General features: G+C 36.3%; 1 protein-coding gene across 4 annotated transcripts in view; it reads right to left on the bottom strand.

The window, feature by feature from the left end:
* The window catches only part of MCPH1 (microcephalin 1), a 337,814-nt gene that overhangs the window by 13,193 nt on the left and 305,801 nt on the right, over positions 1-18,820 (bottom strand). For all 4 annotated transcript variants that reach the window (XM_007476232.3, XM_056813405.1, XM_056813404.1 and 1 more), the window contains one exon: positions 13,390-13,627. In XM_007476232.3, coding sequence (XP_007476294.2) covers positions 13,390-13,627 — 238 coding nt within the window. The remainder of the gene's footprint in view (positions 1-13,389; positions 13,628-18,820) is intronic.

The raw sequence follows: 18,820 nt of genomic DNA, 5'->3' as shown, positions 1-18,820 counted from the left end.
GTCTCTGGGATTACTCTCTTATCTCACTGGGCCATCTCTGAAAAATGGCAGCTCAGAGTGCTGACTGCAATGGAGAATTGGATTTTTACCTAAAGTTAGAAAGGCTGGAAACCTTATTTCTATCTTTATTTCTCTTTACTAATAAATGAGTATAAATATAGTAATAAGCCTCCAGATTAATTATTATTTATAACACTATATTCTGACACTAACTAATATGAGAATCACAATCAGAGATTTGAACTATGTCAATATTATTTGCCAAAGAGAAAGGTTGTAGACTTTGGACAAGATGCTCAGTGAGTTCCTTGCCTCTACCTTGGAAAGGCCAAAAAAAAAAGTGCCAAATAAAGTTATAAAAATAATAACAAAGAGAAGGGAAAGGAAACCATTTCCCACAAGATCATTCTTACAGAATCAAAATACAAACCAGAAGGCAGCCCTACAGCTCATTACTGTCATCTGTGCCCTGCAGTCCTTTTCCACATATTTCTAGTGTGGGAACATTTGATAGTAACAGAACAATACGGCCATAAATAATTGAAAAACTGTAAGAAACTCTAATATTGTTCAGAAATAAAATGAGAAAAAGAGAAATAAAATGACTAAAAGAAGATTTAAAAGATAGACATTGTCAAGGATAATATAGTTACCAAAAGGGAAATAAAAAACACAAATAAGACAGGAGAAAATATAGAGCAAATAAAATATTCCATAATGGAAGTCTCTCTGAAAAGGAACAGATCTCTCTCTGTCTCTCTCTCTCTCTCTGTCTCTCTCTGTCTCTCTGTTTCTCTCTCTCTCTCTAATTCCCCCTCCTCTCCCCCCTCTCTCCCCACCCCCCATACTTTGTCTTAGAATCAATATTAAGTATCAATTCCAAGGTTTGTTGTTGTTTTAAGACCTAGGCAACTGAGGTTAAATAACTTGCCCAAGGCACAGGTAGGAAGTGTCTGAGGCTGGATTTGAACCCAGGACCTCCAGTTTTTAAGTCTGGCTCTCTATCTACTAAATCACCAGCTGCCCTTTCTTTGGGTTTTCAGAACTGCATTTCTGAACTCTATCTCACCATGTAAAGATTAAAATTTAGGGGAGACTGAGGCAGGTAGAAATTAGTTTCTCTCTGCAAGGAGTATTATATTTTTAGAGGTTTATTGAAGATTAAGGATTAAAAGAAAATACAGGATAAGGAAAATGTGCCTAGGCCAGAGAGGCCTAGACAAGACCTCACCTACATTATGGAAAGAGCCACGTCTGCCCCGAAATGGAAGTCCAAGAGAGAGCCTATTTTTTACATTCCCCCGATTGAGCATTTGAAAAAAATTAATTTTTTTCCAAAGGATCATGAAAACATAATCAATTTAAAGATTACAATAATTTTAGGATAAGAAAAAAAAAAAGAATAAAACCAATAATTTCTGAAACGCATTGACAAAAAGCCAGTTTTGGGGAAGTCCCCTTTGGCATAAAAGTATACATACAAATAAATGTTCAACCAACCACACCTAAAGTTCAATTTTTTTTGTGTGTGTGTGCAGCGGGCTGGTCTGGAGGCTTCTTCATGGTATCTTCTCCAACAGTTCAGTTCTGGATCCAGAGAGGTAGCATCTTCTTTACCTAAAATTCTTCTCAAAAGGAATTTTAAACTTTGCAATTTAAATGATATTTTTTACATTCCCCTGTTAAGAGGGTGATTGACAAATACAGGATCACTTAGGGATGCATGGCTGAGGTATGAGGTATATGAATCAATTGGCAAGAGAAATTAAAAAGATATCAGAAAAATCCAAATAAAAGAAAAATTTCTGGATGAAAATATAGACTATCAAAGTCTTATGTGTAAAAATTCCAAGTAAAAGAAAAATAAATCTATAACAGGTCATTGAATTAGGGCCCAATCAAAATGATCGAAGCAATGATGCATTTATCCAGTCAGTAGCCAGGACTACAGAAAGTTGCCACACTATGAGAGGCAGAAAAGGGGACCAGAGTACCAGGTGAGGACGATTTGGGCTGCAGGCAGGAAGCGACAGGCCGAGCTGGGTGGGGTGGGTGGCAACTGCAACAGGTCCGGAGCCTGTGAGCTATCTAATGGCTGGAATGAGCAGCAGCTTTGTGAGGGTTAAAAAAAAAAAAACCTCGGCCGGAGAAACATGGCTCAAAAAAAATTTCTAGGCATTAGCTATTAAAAATGAACTAATGATCAGAAAAAAAATCAGAAGATTGAGATATTTCGTTTTCCCGACGTGGTTACACCAACTGTAAAGATTAAAATTTAGGGGAGACTGAGGCAGGTAGAAATTAGTTTCTCTCTGCAAGGAGTATTATATTTTTAGAGGTTTATTGAAGATTAAGGATTAAAAGAAAATACAGGATAAGGAAAATGTGCCTTGGCCAGAGTGGCCTAGACAAGACCTCACCTACATTATGGAAAGAGCCACGTCTGCCCCAAAACGGAAGTCCAAGAGAGAGCCTATTTTTTATAACCAAGGATACCATGCTCTGTAGAGTTTTAGTCTATATGATCTTATTTATCCTGCTAAACCCTCTGAAATATGCCTTCCTAAGATCTTTAGTAGGGTTGATTCTACTTATTTCTATGACAGAAAAGGTAGGATTAGTGATCTGAGCAAAATATTAAGAAGGAAAGTGTATAGGTGATATGGAGATGTTTGAATTAGTAGAAAAGGTCAGGAATTGAATATGGGAGAAATTAAGGAAAATCCAAAGAACACCTTCCAGATCTAGATTCTACTTTTGAGTTCTGAGGAAGTTAGTGGTTCAGTGGAGTGTGGTCCCGGAAACATGAGTTCAAATCTTGCATCAGCAACTTAGCAGCTATATGCTTTTGTTTCAGTTTCTTATCTATAAAATGGGGATAATAACATTATCTAGCATGAACCATTGTTCTGAGGATTCAATGAGATAACATTCAATGAGATAAGTGCTTAACAGTACCTAGCATGTAAGTAGGCACTATATAAATGCTCCTTCCAATTTGCTTCCTTTCTCTTCTATAAAAGATTGAAAGGAAAGCAAAGGCTTAAATTATTTTAAACTATGTTGTAAGAGGATTAAAGAAGATAAAGGATGATTGAGGAGTAAAGTACCTGAAGAGAAAGACTCAAGAGGTAAAGCAAGGCAAGGTAAGTGAGGAAAGGTAAATGGAATTTGGTGAGCTGCCAAATGACAAAACTAAAAGAGCACATTAGAACTCCATATAGAGGGGTATTGTAATGTTCAAATAAGAAAATGGATATAAATCACTTTATAAACCTTGAAGCACTACCTAAAATGCCAGTTATTAAATAATAATTATAATCATTGTTATCCTATAGTCAATATGCCTACAGTTTGTTGATGACTTCATTCTCTGAGCCCTCTACTACATTCTGGATGAGTTCAAGAAATATTTATACAGCAACTGAGGGCTGTGCTGGTAACTGTTTAACAACCATGGTATGCACGTATACGTTTAAGTTCAAATCACATTATAAACCCTTTCTTTCATAAAAATAATCAACAAAACAATAAACGAAGCCTTAATTTGTAACATTTGCTCATTTATGATGTTTTGATGTTCATAATGAAAATTTCCTGTCTCTTGAACATTAGTTAGACCTGACTTAATCATACTCTTGTTTGTATTCAAAGGATTACAGAAAAATAATTTGAAATAAAAATCCTAAATATCATGTTTCAGAAAATCAGGTAAGAAAATTGCTCAGAAGAACTGGAAACAGAAAGCAAAATACAGATGAACAAAACCAGAAGAAATCTGACAGAAATATACTCCCAAGTTTAACTCATTAAGAAATGCTATGGTCATGCTTTAGAATATGATAACAAATACCTCAAGTATTCAAAATGCAGTCATTTACATACCAAAGAATGAAAGGATAATTAAACATTAGGAAAACAATTAGTTCTGGTAGTCATGTTAAAGAGAGTAACAAAAATACATAATTCTATTAATAGATGCATAGAAAACTTTATACAAAGAAAAAATAGTTTTTTTTTTATCTTAAAAAGCATAGGAATATGATCAAATGTATATGTCTAAAACCAAGAGCTAGCATTATTTGTGAGGGAAAATCACTAGAAGAAAAAACAAAGAAAATCACTAGAAGTTTTACTAGTAAGTTCAGGGGAAAAGCAAGGAAGGCTTTCTTTTCTCTTTTATTTGATAGACTATTAGTAACAACATATATGGTAATTATACAGAGAAAGAAATCAAAGGAACAACTATTGGCAAACAGGAGGCAAAATTGATCTATGATAAAAATGATTAAATTTGTCAAAATTAGGAGCTATTTTAGAGATGACTTTCTTCTCCAATCTATTCTCCATATACCTTTGAAAGCAATATTCTTTTTTTTTAAGACCTTACCTTCTGTCTTAGAATCAGTACTGCGTATTCTAAGATTCTAAGAGTGGTAAGGATTAGGCAAAAGGGGTTAACTGACTTGCTCAGGGTCACACAGTTTGGAAGTATCTGAGGTCACATTTGAACCCAGGACCTGAGTTCTCTGGGCCTGTCTCTCAATCCCCTGAGCCAACTAGCTGCCCCCTAAAAGCAGTATTCTTAAAGCACCCGTTTGATTATATTATACTCCTACTCAAGAGGAGGGACTCTCTTTTGTCTCTAGGATAAAATGGAAATTCCTGTTTGTCATTTAAAGACATCACAATCTGGCCTCAGTATCCCATCTAGTATTATTGCTCATTTCTTTTCTCCATGTACTTTATGGTAAAGCCAAACCCCTAGTTGCTGTTTCCTGCATATAATACTACATCTCCTTTCTCCATGCCTTTTCACAGGCTGTCCTCTAGCCTTAGAATGTCCTCTGCATCACAGAATTACTAGCTACTGCCAAAGCTTTACTCAAGTGCCATCTGTTCTAAGATCCTGGTCCCTGGTATCTTTTCAGTTGTTAGTGCCTTCCCCTAGAAATTGTTTTGCATATATTTGGTATTCAGTTTTCTCTATACATGTTGGGTGTTGTATACCTCCAACTAAATTTAAGCTTGTTGAGGAATGGTACTGTTTGTTTTTTTTGTTGTTGTTGACTCTGTATCCCAACTTCCTAACATGATGCTTTGCATAAAGTGAATACTTAGTACATACCTACATTCTTTTGAGTAGAATTGAATTGACCACAATAATATCAATAAATATAACACTAAAAGGTGACATAATTCAGATAGAATGTAATGTCCACTGGATGCAACTGATGACTAGTGTCTGAATACACTTCCTTCCTCTCTGTAGGGAAGTACCAAGCTACAAGTATGGAACACTACATATTTTCAGTCTTGTTCATTGTACTAGATTGTTTTTTCCTGTATTTTTGTTTGTTTGTAGGGGGGGAACAAAGTGTAAAGGGAAAGGAAGTAACTGAGAAATGATTATGGTGTAACAAATACAATAAAGTAATATGACTTTTTTAGGCAGGCACAGAAAAAGAAAGATTATTGCCAAAATGTTAATCTAGGGGCAGCTAGGTGGCTTAGTGGATAAGGAACCAGGCCTGGAGATCAGAGGTCTTGGGTTCAATTCTGGCCTCAGAAACTTCCTAGCTGGGCAGGTCTCTTAACCCCAATTACCTAGCCCTTACCCCTCCTTCTACCTTGGAACCATTATCTAGTATCAGAAGACAGAATGTAAAGGGTTTTTAAAAAAAATTATCTAGCATAAGAGAAAATAAGTGTAGAAAGGTATATGATAGAAGTTTAAAGACATTTTCAGGGAAATGACAATTTTGCCTGAAATCATCTGAGACAATGAAAAAAACAAAACCATGTATCATCTGAGCAGCTTTTTAGTTACTTGGTTTGCCTACCTTGCATAAGTAGCTTTTTTCATATAGGTGCCATGTAATTGCTGGCTTCATTTGGTATCAAGAATTATTAAAATCCCCTTAATTAATTATCTCTCCACTTGACCATTGACACTATTCCAAACTTTTCATTTCTCCTCTGCTCTCCTATGGCACTTCCACTTTATGTACTCTCAGCTGGAGAACTCAAACTCATATTTCATAAGAAAAAATAAGGCAGTTTGATGAGAGCACCTCTTCATCTCATATCACTTAGATTTCTTCTACCACTACCTCTTCCTTCACTTTTCTTTCATGGTGGTTCTTCCCCTTGCAAAGGCAAACTCCTCCTCAAGCATCCTTGATTCAATCTCTCCTTGTTTTCTCCAATAGAGTGCTTCCTTTATCATTTCCACTTTATTTTAAATCTTCAATCTCTTTCTGCCACTGTCTCTTCTCTGATGTCAATAAACATGTCCATGTGTCCCTCAGAGAAGGAATATATTGGGATACATAAGTGATATGGAAACAAAAGATGATAAGTTTTATATATATACACATATGTATACATACATATATACAAAAACACATATAAAAGGGTCTTTTCTCTTGTGACCAAAAAAAAAATCAATAGATGTGATCTGAATGACAAACAAAGAACTGTTTGGGGTCATTCATTGAGTTGTAGTTGGATATAGAGGTGGCACAAAGCCCAAAGGCAAAGAAGAAGGAAGCACAATTTGGAGAAAGAATTATAACATTGTAAAGGAGTTTCACCATCTCTGCCAATCTTTCAAGTGGACGGTATCTTGAAGTTCTAGAGAAATACCAGGCAAAGTGGTCACTTTAGGGCAAAAATATGGAAACATGTCCTCCTAGGGCAAATGTATTCGGCCTTATGTTGGCACCTGGACAAAACCAAATTTAGCTTGTGCTAATTCTGGTTCTGCTTGTTCTGGAAAATTATAGCTTTCTAACTAGCTGTTTGGGTTTTCAATCATTTCAATGATAAGAGTTTGAAAGAATGCCTTGAAAACCACTAGATGAAGAAGACAACTTTTCATACTCCCTGAAGTCATAGTTTCAAACTGTATAGCCATTTCTTAAATGACTGGTGAATTACTGTCTGCTTAAGTCAGTGTGAATGAAGTGGAAGATTCAAAAAGTGAGAAGGCAGGCAGTCTGACATGAGGGAAAGAACATAGGATTGCCAGTCAGAGAATCTGGAGGTTGGGCATGACTATGCCCTTAGCCTTCTATTTTGTGACATGATCTCTAAGTCTGCTCTAGTTCTAAATCTCATGAGTCTTAGAGTTCTAATGGCCTGACTTTGGCTTGACAGATCTATATATTTAGGAGAATCACCAGTTTGAGCATTAGCCTAAAGTTACCAATCTGGGGAAATGTGTGGAAGGTCTTTATGCCTTTCCCCCTACAATATAGGAAAGTTAAATTTTTTTAAAATAGGTTACATAAGGAAATCATGCTGAGATTAAAAGTTTTTGGCAACAGCCATACCACTGCTGGGTTTATACCCCAAAGAGATAATAAGGAAAAGGACTTGCATAAAAATATTTATAGCCTTACTCTTTGTGGTGGCGAAAAATTGGAAAACGAGGGGATGCCCTTCAATTGGGGAATGGCTGAACAAATTGTGGTATATGTTGGTGATGGAATACTATTGTGCTCAAAGGAATAATGAACTGTAGGAATTCCATGTGAACTAGAACAACCTCCAGTAATTGATGCAGAGTGAAAGGAGCAGAACAATGTACACAGAGACTGATAACACTGGTACAATCAAATGTAATGGACTTCTCCATTAGTGGCAATGCAGTGATCTACGACAATCCAGAGGGATCTATGAGAACGAACACTATCCACATTCAGAGGAAGAATTGTGGAAGTAGATACACAGAAGAAAAACAACTAGTTGATTAGATGGGGATATGACTGGGGAAACAGACTAAGTGATCACCCTATTGCAAATATTGATAATAAGGAAATAGGTCTTGATCAGTGACATAGGTAAATGCCTGTGGAATTGCTTGTTGGCTATAGGAGTGGGGTGGGAGGAGGGGAGAGAAAAAACATGAATTATGTAACCATGGAAAAATATTCTAAATTAATTAATTAAATAAACTTAATTAAAAAATATTTTTGGAAAAACCTTACTTCAAGGTTACAATATATTCCCATTGAATTATAAGATGTGAATGTGTCTAATCCCTTGAACATGGTACAGGTAATGAAGAAAGAGTCTGACATTAGAAATGTTTTACAAGCCAAGTATACATACACACATTACATACACACATACATGAATACATATTGTATTCCATCACCAACATATACCACAATTTGTTCAGCCATTCCCCAATTGAAGGGCATCCCCTCGTTTTCCAATTTTTCGCCACCACAAAGAGTGAGGCTATAAATATTTTTATGCAAGTCCTTTTCCTTATTATCTCTTTGGGGTATAAACCCAGCATACATTGTATGCATGTATGTGTGTATGTAAAAGGGCAAATGACTCATAGGAGGCCAATGATTCAGTCTTTGATCTGTCTCCCTTGAACAGATCTCCCTTTTCTATATCTGTTTCCTTGTGTGTTAAAAATGAGATGGTTCGGGGGAAGCTGGGTAGCTCAGTGGATTGAGAGTCAGGATTAGAGATGGGAGGTCCTAGGTTCAAATCTGGCCTCAGCCACTTCCTAGCTGTGTGACCCTGGGCAAGTCACTTGACCCCCATTGCCTAGCCCTTACCACTTTTCTGCCTTGGAGCCAATACACAGTATTGACTCCAAGACGGAAGGTAAGGGTTTAAAAAAAAAAAAAGAGATGTTTGGACTAGATTTTTTCTGAAGTTCCTTCAACTTCTAAAATCCTATGATTTAGTTACTTTTGCCTCATTTTTCTAAGATGCAAAATTGAACATTCAAATATTAAATTTAAAAGGTAGCCTGGTGCAGTGGAAAGAGTCACATGGCATTTAGAGCCATAGGACTTGTATTTGAATTCCTTGCACCTATGTGATCTTGGGCAAATCACTTTCCTCATCTATACAATAAGGGGATCAGAACAGATTATCTTTAATTCTCTTCCAGCTTTATGATCCTATCTCACAGAATTGTGTAGGGAAATAAATATAATGGGATCCTTTTCAAATATAAAATGAAACACTTAATATCAAGTAACAGTGATAGTTATTCCTTTGAATGTCTGACATGTGTTTTATTTTCTCCTGCTTATTTTCATGCCCTGCCCATTGCCTCCCTGGGTTCTCAAAGATATGCCATCAAAGTTCAAGCTAAGAAAGGTTTCAGGTTCATTGATAAGATGATGTAAGTACTCTTAAAGACCATATAATCTAACGCCTTCATTTTTTTTTTTTATAAATGAGGAAGTTGAGGTCCAGAGAGGTTAAATTACTTACTTGATATTATACAAGTAAGTGACAGAGATGGCCTAGGTGCTTTGCCTCAATAGCCAGTATTTTCCTTACTTTCTCACACTCCTTTGAAGGTTTTACTAAAGATGGAAAAACTTTGAGTTATAGACTGGGTACCTACTATCTGAGGAATAGTCTACCTAATGAGTGCATCACCAGGCTGTCTACAGGATGATTTTTTTTTTCCTTGATAATTCCCTGAGATCATCTACCAAGTTCTAGAGAACTTGGGATCTGTTTGGGTGGGAGGAGAACCCACACTGATAAAATTACAAGTCTCAAGGATCAAGAAGGGCTTTCTCTTTAATTGTCCCTATTTTCCCTTCTATTTCAATGATTCATCAGGTATTTTATCCCAAGTATAGTTATTTCAGGTAAAAACAGACTCTTGTGAATAACAGGGAAAACAATTAAGATTGTACAATCTACCTTCATTTCATAAATATATTGTTTTTTTTATAAACAATAATAAAATAAAATAAAAATGGATAACAAATGAATCATCAAGGAAATATGTCCCTTTAAATTTGTTATACTATAATTTGAAGGTTTCCTAAGATCTGTTTCCAATGGCAAAGAATCTGATTCAAAGCCAGAAAGAAAGTTCAAGTAGAAAGAACACTGGATTTGGAGTCAGGGAATCCCAGTTCTGCTAATTAACACCTGTGTCATCTCAGGCAAGAAATTTAGCTTCTCTGGGCTTTAGTTTCCTCAACTGAAAAACTAGGGGGGTGGGAGGGTTGGATTAGATCCTCTCTTATCATTTTCAGCTCAAAGTAGAGGAATTCTGTTAAAAATAGGTAAGGAAAGACTAATAGATACTTATCCCGTTATTTTAGAGATATGTAGTGACATAAATGGTTAAGAGACTTTATGAAGAAATTATGGCAGGACTAGAAGTTAGGCTAGGATTCTAGTGCCTTAAACTTTATAATGTCTGCTAAGAGAGCTATCAGTACAAGGAAATAATAGTATGAAGATGGGAAAAAAATAAAATGACAGTATCTTATAGAAGAAATTAGAAATACCTCAATGAGCCCAAAGGCTCATGGTAACCATCATATCCTTATTCCCTACAAGGTGACTAGCACACCTTGTACATTGCTAGTTAGACAATTTTTAGTCTGTGACCCATTTTTGAGATGATTTATTATTATTTCACTGTAAAAGTATTGATTTTCCTTTAGATTTGTGTTTAAGAAAGGCTTAGTTTGTTCTTTTGTTTTTAAATACCTTTACCTTCTGTCTTAGTATCAATTCAAATACGGAAGAATGTCAAGGACTAAGCAATGGGGGTTAAGTGACTTGCCTAGGGTCACATTGCTAGGAAGTGTATGAGGTCAGATTTGAACCCAGGTCCTCCAGACCTGGCACTCTATCTAGCTATCCCACTAAGTTTGTTCTTAATGATGACTTAAAAAGATTTGAGATATAAAATTTTCCCTATAGGAATGTCTCTATATTTTTATAGAATGAAGACAAAGTTTACTGGGTCTGATTTTGCTTCATGGGTACTATAAGAAGGCATCTGTTAGGGGGTAGCTAGGTGGCTCAGTGAATAGACATCCAGGCCTAGAGTAAGGAGGTCCTGGGTTCAAAACTGGTCTCAGATACGTCCTAGCTTTATGATCCTGGCAAGTCACTTAACCTGCAGTACCTAGCCTTTATGGCTCCTACCTTAGGAAAAAACAATATAGTATGTATTCTAAGACAGAAGGTAAGGGTTTAAACAATGAATCTGTTACCTATATCAAGAGAAATACATGCAACTATTTATATTAATATGCTATTTTTACTGTATCAATTCTAGAGATTTTTATTATACTTTATACTTTTATTTTTTCTTTAAAATCATTACTTTCTATCTTAGAACCAATACTGTATATTGGTTCCAAGGCAGAAGAGCAGTAAGGGCTAGGCAATGGGGGTTAATTGACTTGCCCAGGGTCATGCAGCTGGAAAGTGTCTGATACCAGATTTGAACCCAGGACCTCCTGTCTCTAGGTCTGGCTCTCAATCCACTGAGCCACCCAGCTGCCTTCAATACTTTATACTTTTAAAAGTATTTTTTATTTATTATTTCTTTTGAATCTCAGCATAATTCTTTAAAGATGGTATATTAGGCATTATATATTTAGTATAATGAGAAGGAAACTGAGGCATAAAGAGTTTACATGACTCGTCCAAGGTTATAGCTAGTGGCAGAAATTGGCCAAGAACTCTGGCCTTATGAAGGATGTCTTGTGATATTTTCACTATCGGGTTACTCCTGGAAACACTATTTGTACACATAAGGATTGACTTATAATTATCTATAAAAATCTCTTTTTACACTATGTACATGATATTACTGTAACAGTCCAGAAAGAGCAGCCTCTGAACTAAGGATTACACATAGTAAATGCTCTAAAATCTAAAGCTGTGGGAAGTGACACGGTGGGGTGAAGTAGGCTTGTATCATCTTAATGTGGGTGGAGATGTGCGAGGCCCGGGAGCCAAATATTTTAGTCTCCACAGTAGCTGGGTATGGCCAAGTGTGCAGATGGTATACCAAATGATAAAGCAGAAACACAATGGGAATTCTGTGATTGTGAATATCCAAGAACTTTCTGCTCAGGTACATATTATGAAAGAAAGAGGAAAGTTTAGCCTGGATATAAAAAGTAAGACCATGAGCAAGGGAACATTAGTGAATTGAAAACCACTACAGGAGCTCTATAAAAGTAGCTGAATTGTTCATGACTCTAAATAAAATTGCACAAGAAGCAGGAATAGAGCATTAGGATTGTCCAACCTGGAAATAATAACAGTGTAGATCCAGATTTTGGCCCTTAGCATTGTGAAAAATTTTCAAACATTCAAAGAATTAGTTGTTGGTGTGGGCTGTTGATATCAATTGTGTGCAAAATTCCGTTAGCTGAATAATGCATTTTTATGGTATAATCCTACATTGCTAGCAGTTTTTGCCATTTTGTTATAGTTATGAAATAATTTTGTATAAAAATAAGAAACAAAGAAATGAGTTCTCCATTGCAAATACAAGAGAATTATCAGCATGGTTTAAGAGAAAGAGAATGGAATCCATAGTCAGAAGACATTTTCTGCCATTTTCTGTCTGCGCAACCTTGGACAAATCAGTTTCCCAATTCTAGGCATTTTTTCTCATTTGTAAAATGAGGAGTTTGAAGAAGATTCACTAAAGTCTTTCCCTGATCTAAATACTGTGTTTCTAGGCATGCTATTCTATTTTGGTTAAACACTTCCTATTCTAGTAGATTCAAACCTCCTAAGTAAACTATGGAGCTTCCTTTAATTAGAAAGGGGTCAAAGGGGTCTTTTATTCTGGGCTCAGTAGTATTGGAAAATAACACTTGCTAATTAATGTCTAACATGAGTATTATGAAAATAATTTATTCTACACGGTAGTCTTTAAGTAATCACTTTGCCAAATAACTTTTGCCTTGTATTACAAGAGAAGCGCAAAATTCTTGGAACTTTTCTTCTGACATTATCTGCTGAGAGGGATTCATTCCAGTCTAATGGGACTGATAAATGGACTTTCTACCTTCCATAAACTATTAAATTCTACTTTGCCACCCAGCTATCCTTCTTTTTTTCACATGTAACCCTCCATCTCCCATCTCTAAGCCTTTGCCCTGGCCATTCTATGGCCTGGAATGAACCTTCTACTTAGCTCTGCCTCACTGAATCCCTTTCTTCCTTTAAGATGCTGCTCCAGCTCTATCTTCTGCATGAAGCCTTTCTGAGTACCCCAAAATGGCTATTATCTGCCTATAAAACTCTTATATTTACTTTGTATATGTTTGTATTTGTTCATTTTATATTTTTGCTACACATGTAAGCTCTTTACAAGTAATTATTGTTTGGCTCTTTGTACTTGTATCCCCATTTCCCAGTATAGTGCCTGGCCTGTAGTAGGTAATTAATAAATACTTGTAGATGGATGGATTGATTTTTATTTTTATGTCTCCCCCAGTGACCAGAAGAGTATATTACTTGGCATTCAAAACTCAGATTTGCTGAGATGTGAGCTCTATTTCAAACAATGTTTTCTACACAGGAATCACATTTTATCTGAAGTGACCATCAGCTTCTTACCAAGGATCCATTTTTCTGACAAGTGCTTGATCTGTGGCAGTTTCTTTCCTCTGTAGGGACCAATGTAGATACTGGCTACGAAGGGGCTCCTGGACACATGGCCTCCACAAAGCTGCACAAGTTCCCTCAGCTTGGCACAAGGAGGCTCAGAGGCGGCAGTTATGAACATTACTGGCTGACTGGCAAAAAGGTCTCCTTGATACTGTCCTGTTGACAAGTGGCGCTCTAGGCGGCAGATCTGTTGTGATAAAAAGAAAAGAGAAAAGAATTATGATAGCTCAAGTAGCCTCATTCTAATTCCAAATGTCTTAGTTGTGAAGTTCATCTTTCTATTAGGGAAAAGAATGATTTGAATTCAAATGTTCATGTTCCCAAGTGAGTTTTGACTTTGAAGGGTCTAGACAATGTTGACTAGGACATCCAATTGACACTTGGTATTTTCCAATGGGGCTGCTAGGTGACACAGTGGATAGAGTGCCGGGCATGGAGGCAGGAAAACTCATCTTCCGGAGTTAAAAATCTGTCCTCAGACACTTACTAGCTGTGTGACTTTGTTCAAGTCATTTATCCCTTTTTTGTCTTAGTTTTCTTATCTAGAAATTGAACTGAAAAGGGGAAATCGTGAAACTGTAGTATCTTTGCCCAGAAAACCTGAATGAGGCACCAAGAGTTGGACACAACTGAAAATGACTAAAGAATAACAAAGTTTTCCAAAGTAGCCAACCTGCAAAAAATTGATTACTCAAACACATTAGTTTGTATCATTTAAGCTGCTTACTTATTTACCCAAGTTTAAATATTAACAATGACTACAGGTCTTAGAGTGGGGGAAAAAACAAACAACTGTTACCTATAACACATGAAGTCCATCAAGGTAATTTAGATGATATGCTTATGTGAAACAGAGCATTAGCTTCTACTCTGTCATTCTAAACCTTTTCTGAGCAGTTATTATCATGAGCAAGGAAGGCACAGGAGACAAAACCCTTGACTCAGAGAGACCCCATTTTAAGTCTCACTCTGCCACGTACTGAGTGCCTGAGTCAGGACAAATCATTTAACCTCTGAATGCCTCAGACAATGTTCTAAGACTTTCTGTGGCAAAGTACCAAACAGTATTAGTAGAGGGGCTCTTTTCACCAAGACATTCTTATAACCAAGAAATCATGGCTCCTATAATTATAATGTGCATTTATCTTTGGCTAGGGAATGAATGTCCTGTGCAGGGAAGCACTAAAAGGTTTTACTTACAAAGATATCTCACCTATGATTAAAAAACAATCCTCGGGGAGGCAGAGTCAAGATGGCAGTGTAGAGGCAGCAAATGTTCAGACCTCTGAAAACCCTTCATTACCGATTACAAACTAAATGCTCCTAGGGGACTGAAAACCAAACCTAATAACAAGACAGAGCCAAGGAACCCTCCTGCTGGAATCAAAAGATATGCCCCCCCCAAAGCCAGAATTTGAGAATACTCAGGTTTAAGGGGAAGGAAGAAGGAAGGTCTTAGGCCCCTCCCCCACCTAGAGTGCTAAGCATCTAGCAGCAGCTGGAATCCCTGGCTGGCCAATGACACTGGTCTGTAGGGAGTACCTTGCTGTGCCAGGCTCAGAGCATCCAACACAGGCAGTGGGGAGTAAGGTGGAGGAGAAACACAGAGCACAGAGTGAGAAGCATAGTTGCAGCAGTGGAGACACTCCATATTATTCCCCCCCTTTCCCAATGTTTTGGACTCAGGGCACATCTAGCAACCCAGCTGGACTTAATCCCATCAAAGCTTCCAGAGGGCAGAGAAGCTCAGGCTCCAAAACCCCTCCCCCACAGACTGCCCTAAGAGATGTACTGACAAAACTCCAAGGCTGAAGGCAGAAAGAAAAGCCCAAAACCATAAAAAAAAAATTAGAGAAGCAAGATCTCAGGAAACTGCAGGGAGTAAAGAAGGGGTAAATATGAGCAAAGAACAGAAAAAGAAAAAAGAAATTACAATCAACAGCTTCTATATAGGCAATGAACAAAGAGCAAATGTAACAGAGAAGGATGAGGGAACAATAAACAAAAAAACCAGAAAACTCGGTTAACTGGATAGAGGCTCTGGAAGAACTCAAAATACAATTTAAAACACAATTAAGAGAGGCTAAAGACAACTGGGAAAAGAACTTAAAAACTAAGATAAGTCATCTGGAAACAGAGGCACTTGAACTAAAACATGAAAATAGTGTCTTGAAAGCCAAAATCAACCAGCTTGAAAATGAGGCAAAGGAGATGAAAGATGAGGCAAAAAGGATGAAAGATGACCTCCAAAGAAAATCAGACCAGAATGAGAAGGATGACCAAAAAGCCAGGGATGAAATCTTGTCTTTAAGAACCATAATACAACAACTAGAATCAAGTGACTTCACAGGGCAGCAGGACACTATAAAACAAAACCAAAAGAATGAAAAAATTGAGGAAAATATGAATCATCTCATTCACAAAAGAGGAGATTTAGAAAATCGTTCCAGGAGAGACAACTTAAGAATCATTGGTCTATCAGAAAACCATGACAAAAGAAAAAGCCTAGACATCATACTACAGGAAATTATTCAAGAAAACTGCCCTGATATTCTACAATAAGAGGGAAAAGTGGAGTTTGAAAGAATGCACAGATCACCTCTTATACTTAATCCCCAACTGACAACACCCAGGAATGTTATAGCCAAATTCAAGAACTATCAGACCAAGGGAAAAATATTACAAGCTGCTAAGAATAAGTCATTCAGATACAATGGAACCACAGTGAGGAAAACACAGAACCTGGCTACATCTACACCGAATGACTGAAAGGCATGAAATATGATATTCCGGAAAGTAAGGGAACTAGGTGTACAACCCAGAATCAACTACCCAGCAAAACTGACTATATTCTTACAGGGGAAAATATGGTCATTCAACAAAATAGAAGAATTCCAAGAATTTGTAAAGAAAAGACCAGACCTGAACAGAAAATTTGATGCCCAAGCACAGAACTCAAGAGAATCATCAAAAGGTAATTAAAAAAGAAAAACAAAAACCAAAACCAAAAAACAAAAAACTTTTTTTAGAGACCCAATAAGTTAAAATTATATGTATCCCTACAAGAAAAGAGGTCATTGGTAATTCTTAAAAATTGTTATTATCACCTGGGCAGCTAGAAGAATTATATTTAGAGGGAGCAGTGACAAACTGTATACGATGAAATGCCAAGATATAAATATATAGATATATAGATATATATGCATAAATACATATATACGTATATGCATATTTATATATGTGTGTGTTTATATGCGTGTATATATATATATATATATATATACACACACACACACACACACAACTAGAGCTAAAAAAAGAGGTTAATACTAAAAGAAATGGGAAAAGAAACAAAAGGGGGTAAATTTATATGTCACAGAGAAGCTCATGCGGGGAGGGGGGAAGAACATCAATACACTGGAAGGGTAAAGAGGTTGGAGATAGGAAATATTCAACTCTTATGTGCATTGAAATTGACTCAAAGAGGGAAGAGCAATCCAATCCATTGGGGTGGAAAATTGATTTGCACCTTATAGGGATGTAGAAAGGTAACAAATGGACTGGTGGGGAGGTAAGTAGTATAAGGGAGGGGGATAGAAAGGGAACTAAAATAAGGGTGGGAATTAGGGGGACTGATTAAAAACAAAACATTGGTGTAGAAGGAAATAGTGAAAGAAGAAAAGGCAGGACTAGGAATAGAAATCAAAATGCTGGGAAATACACAGCTGGTAATCATAACTCTGAGTGTAAATGGAATGAACTCCCCCATAAAATGCAAGTGAATAGCAGAGTGGATTAGAATCCACAACCCTACCATACACTGTCTACAAGAAAAACACATGAGTAAGGTAGATATGCATAGGGTAAAAGTAAGAGGATGGAGCCAAATCTATTGGGCACCAAGTGATAAAAGAAGGCAGGAATCACAATCATGATATCTGACAAAGCCAAAGTAAAAATAGATCTAGTGAAAAGAGATAGGGAAGGTAATTACATCCTGATAAAAGGCAGTATAGACAATGAGGAAATATAAGTACTTAACATGTATGTACCAAATGACATAGCATCCAAATTTCTAAAGGAGAAACTAGTGGAGCTCAAGGATGAAATAGATAGAAGAACTATACTAGTGGGAGACCTGAACCTTCCTCTTTCAGAACTAGATAAATCAAACCAAAAAATAAATAAGAAAGAGGTAAGAGAAGTGAATGAAATCTTAGAAAAATTAGAGTTAGTAGGTATGTGGAGAAAAATAAATATGGACAAAAAGGAATACACCTTCTTTTCAGCAGCATATGGCATATTCACAAAGATTGACCTTGTATTAGGGCATAAAAACATTGCAAACAAGTGCAAAAGAGCAGAAATAATAAATGCAATCTTCTCAGATCACAATGCAATGAAAAGAATAATTAGTAAGGGTACATGGAAAGGTAAATCAAAAATTAATTGGAAATTAAACAATACGTTTCTCCAAAATCAGTTAAAGAACAAATCACAGAAACAATTAAAACTTCACTGAAGAAAATAACAATGATGAGACATTCTTTCAAAATATATGGGATGCAGCCAAAGCAGTACTCAGGGGGAAATTCATATCCTTGAGTTCATATATTAACAAATTAGAGAGGGCAGGTCAATGAATTGGGCATGCAAATTAAAAAACTAGAAAGTGAACAAATTAAAAATCATCAGATGAAGACTAAATTCGAGATCCTAAAAATCAAAGGAGAAATTAATAAAATTGAAAATCAATGAACTATTTATTTAATAAATAAGACTGGAAGCTGGTACTTTGAAAAAACAAATAAAATAGACAAAGTACTGGTCAATCTAATTTATAAACAGGAAAGAAGAAAACCAAATTAACAGTATCCAAGATGAAAAGGGAGACCTCACCTCTAATGAAGAGGAAATTAAGGCAATCATTAAAAATTATTATGCCCAATTATGTGGCAATAAATATGGCAATCTAGGTGATATGGATGAATAGTTACAAAAATATAAATTGCCTAGACTAACAGAGGAAGAAATAGACTACCTAAATAACCCCACATCAGAAAAAGAAATTGACTAAGCTATCAAAGAACTCCCTAAGAAAAAATCCCCAGTTCCAGATGGATTCACAAATGAATTCTATCAAACATTCAAAGAACAACCAATCCCAATATTAAACAAAGTATTTAAGAGAATAAGCAAAGAAGGAGTTCTACCAAATTCCTTTTACAACACAAATATGGTACTGATTCCAAAGCCAGGGAGACTAAAAACAGAGAAAGAAAACTACTGATGATTCTTCTTAATGAACATAGTTGTAAAAATCTTAAATAAAACACTAGCAAAAAGACTACAGCAAATTATCACAAGGATTATTGACCAA

Source organism: Monodelphis domestica, chromosome 1 (genome assembly GCF_027887165.1).
Source record: "Monodelphis domestica isolate mMonDom1 chromosome 1, mMonDom1.pri, whole genome shotgun sequence".
Lineage (NCBI taxonomy): Eukaryota > Metazoa > Chordata > Mammalia > Didelphimorphia > Didelphidae > Monodelphis > Monodelphis domestica.
The sequence above is the reverse complement of the archived record's forward strand: the minus strand, read 5'-3'. Positions and strand labels throughout refer to the sequence as shown.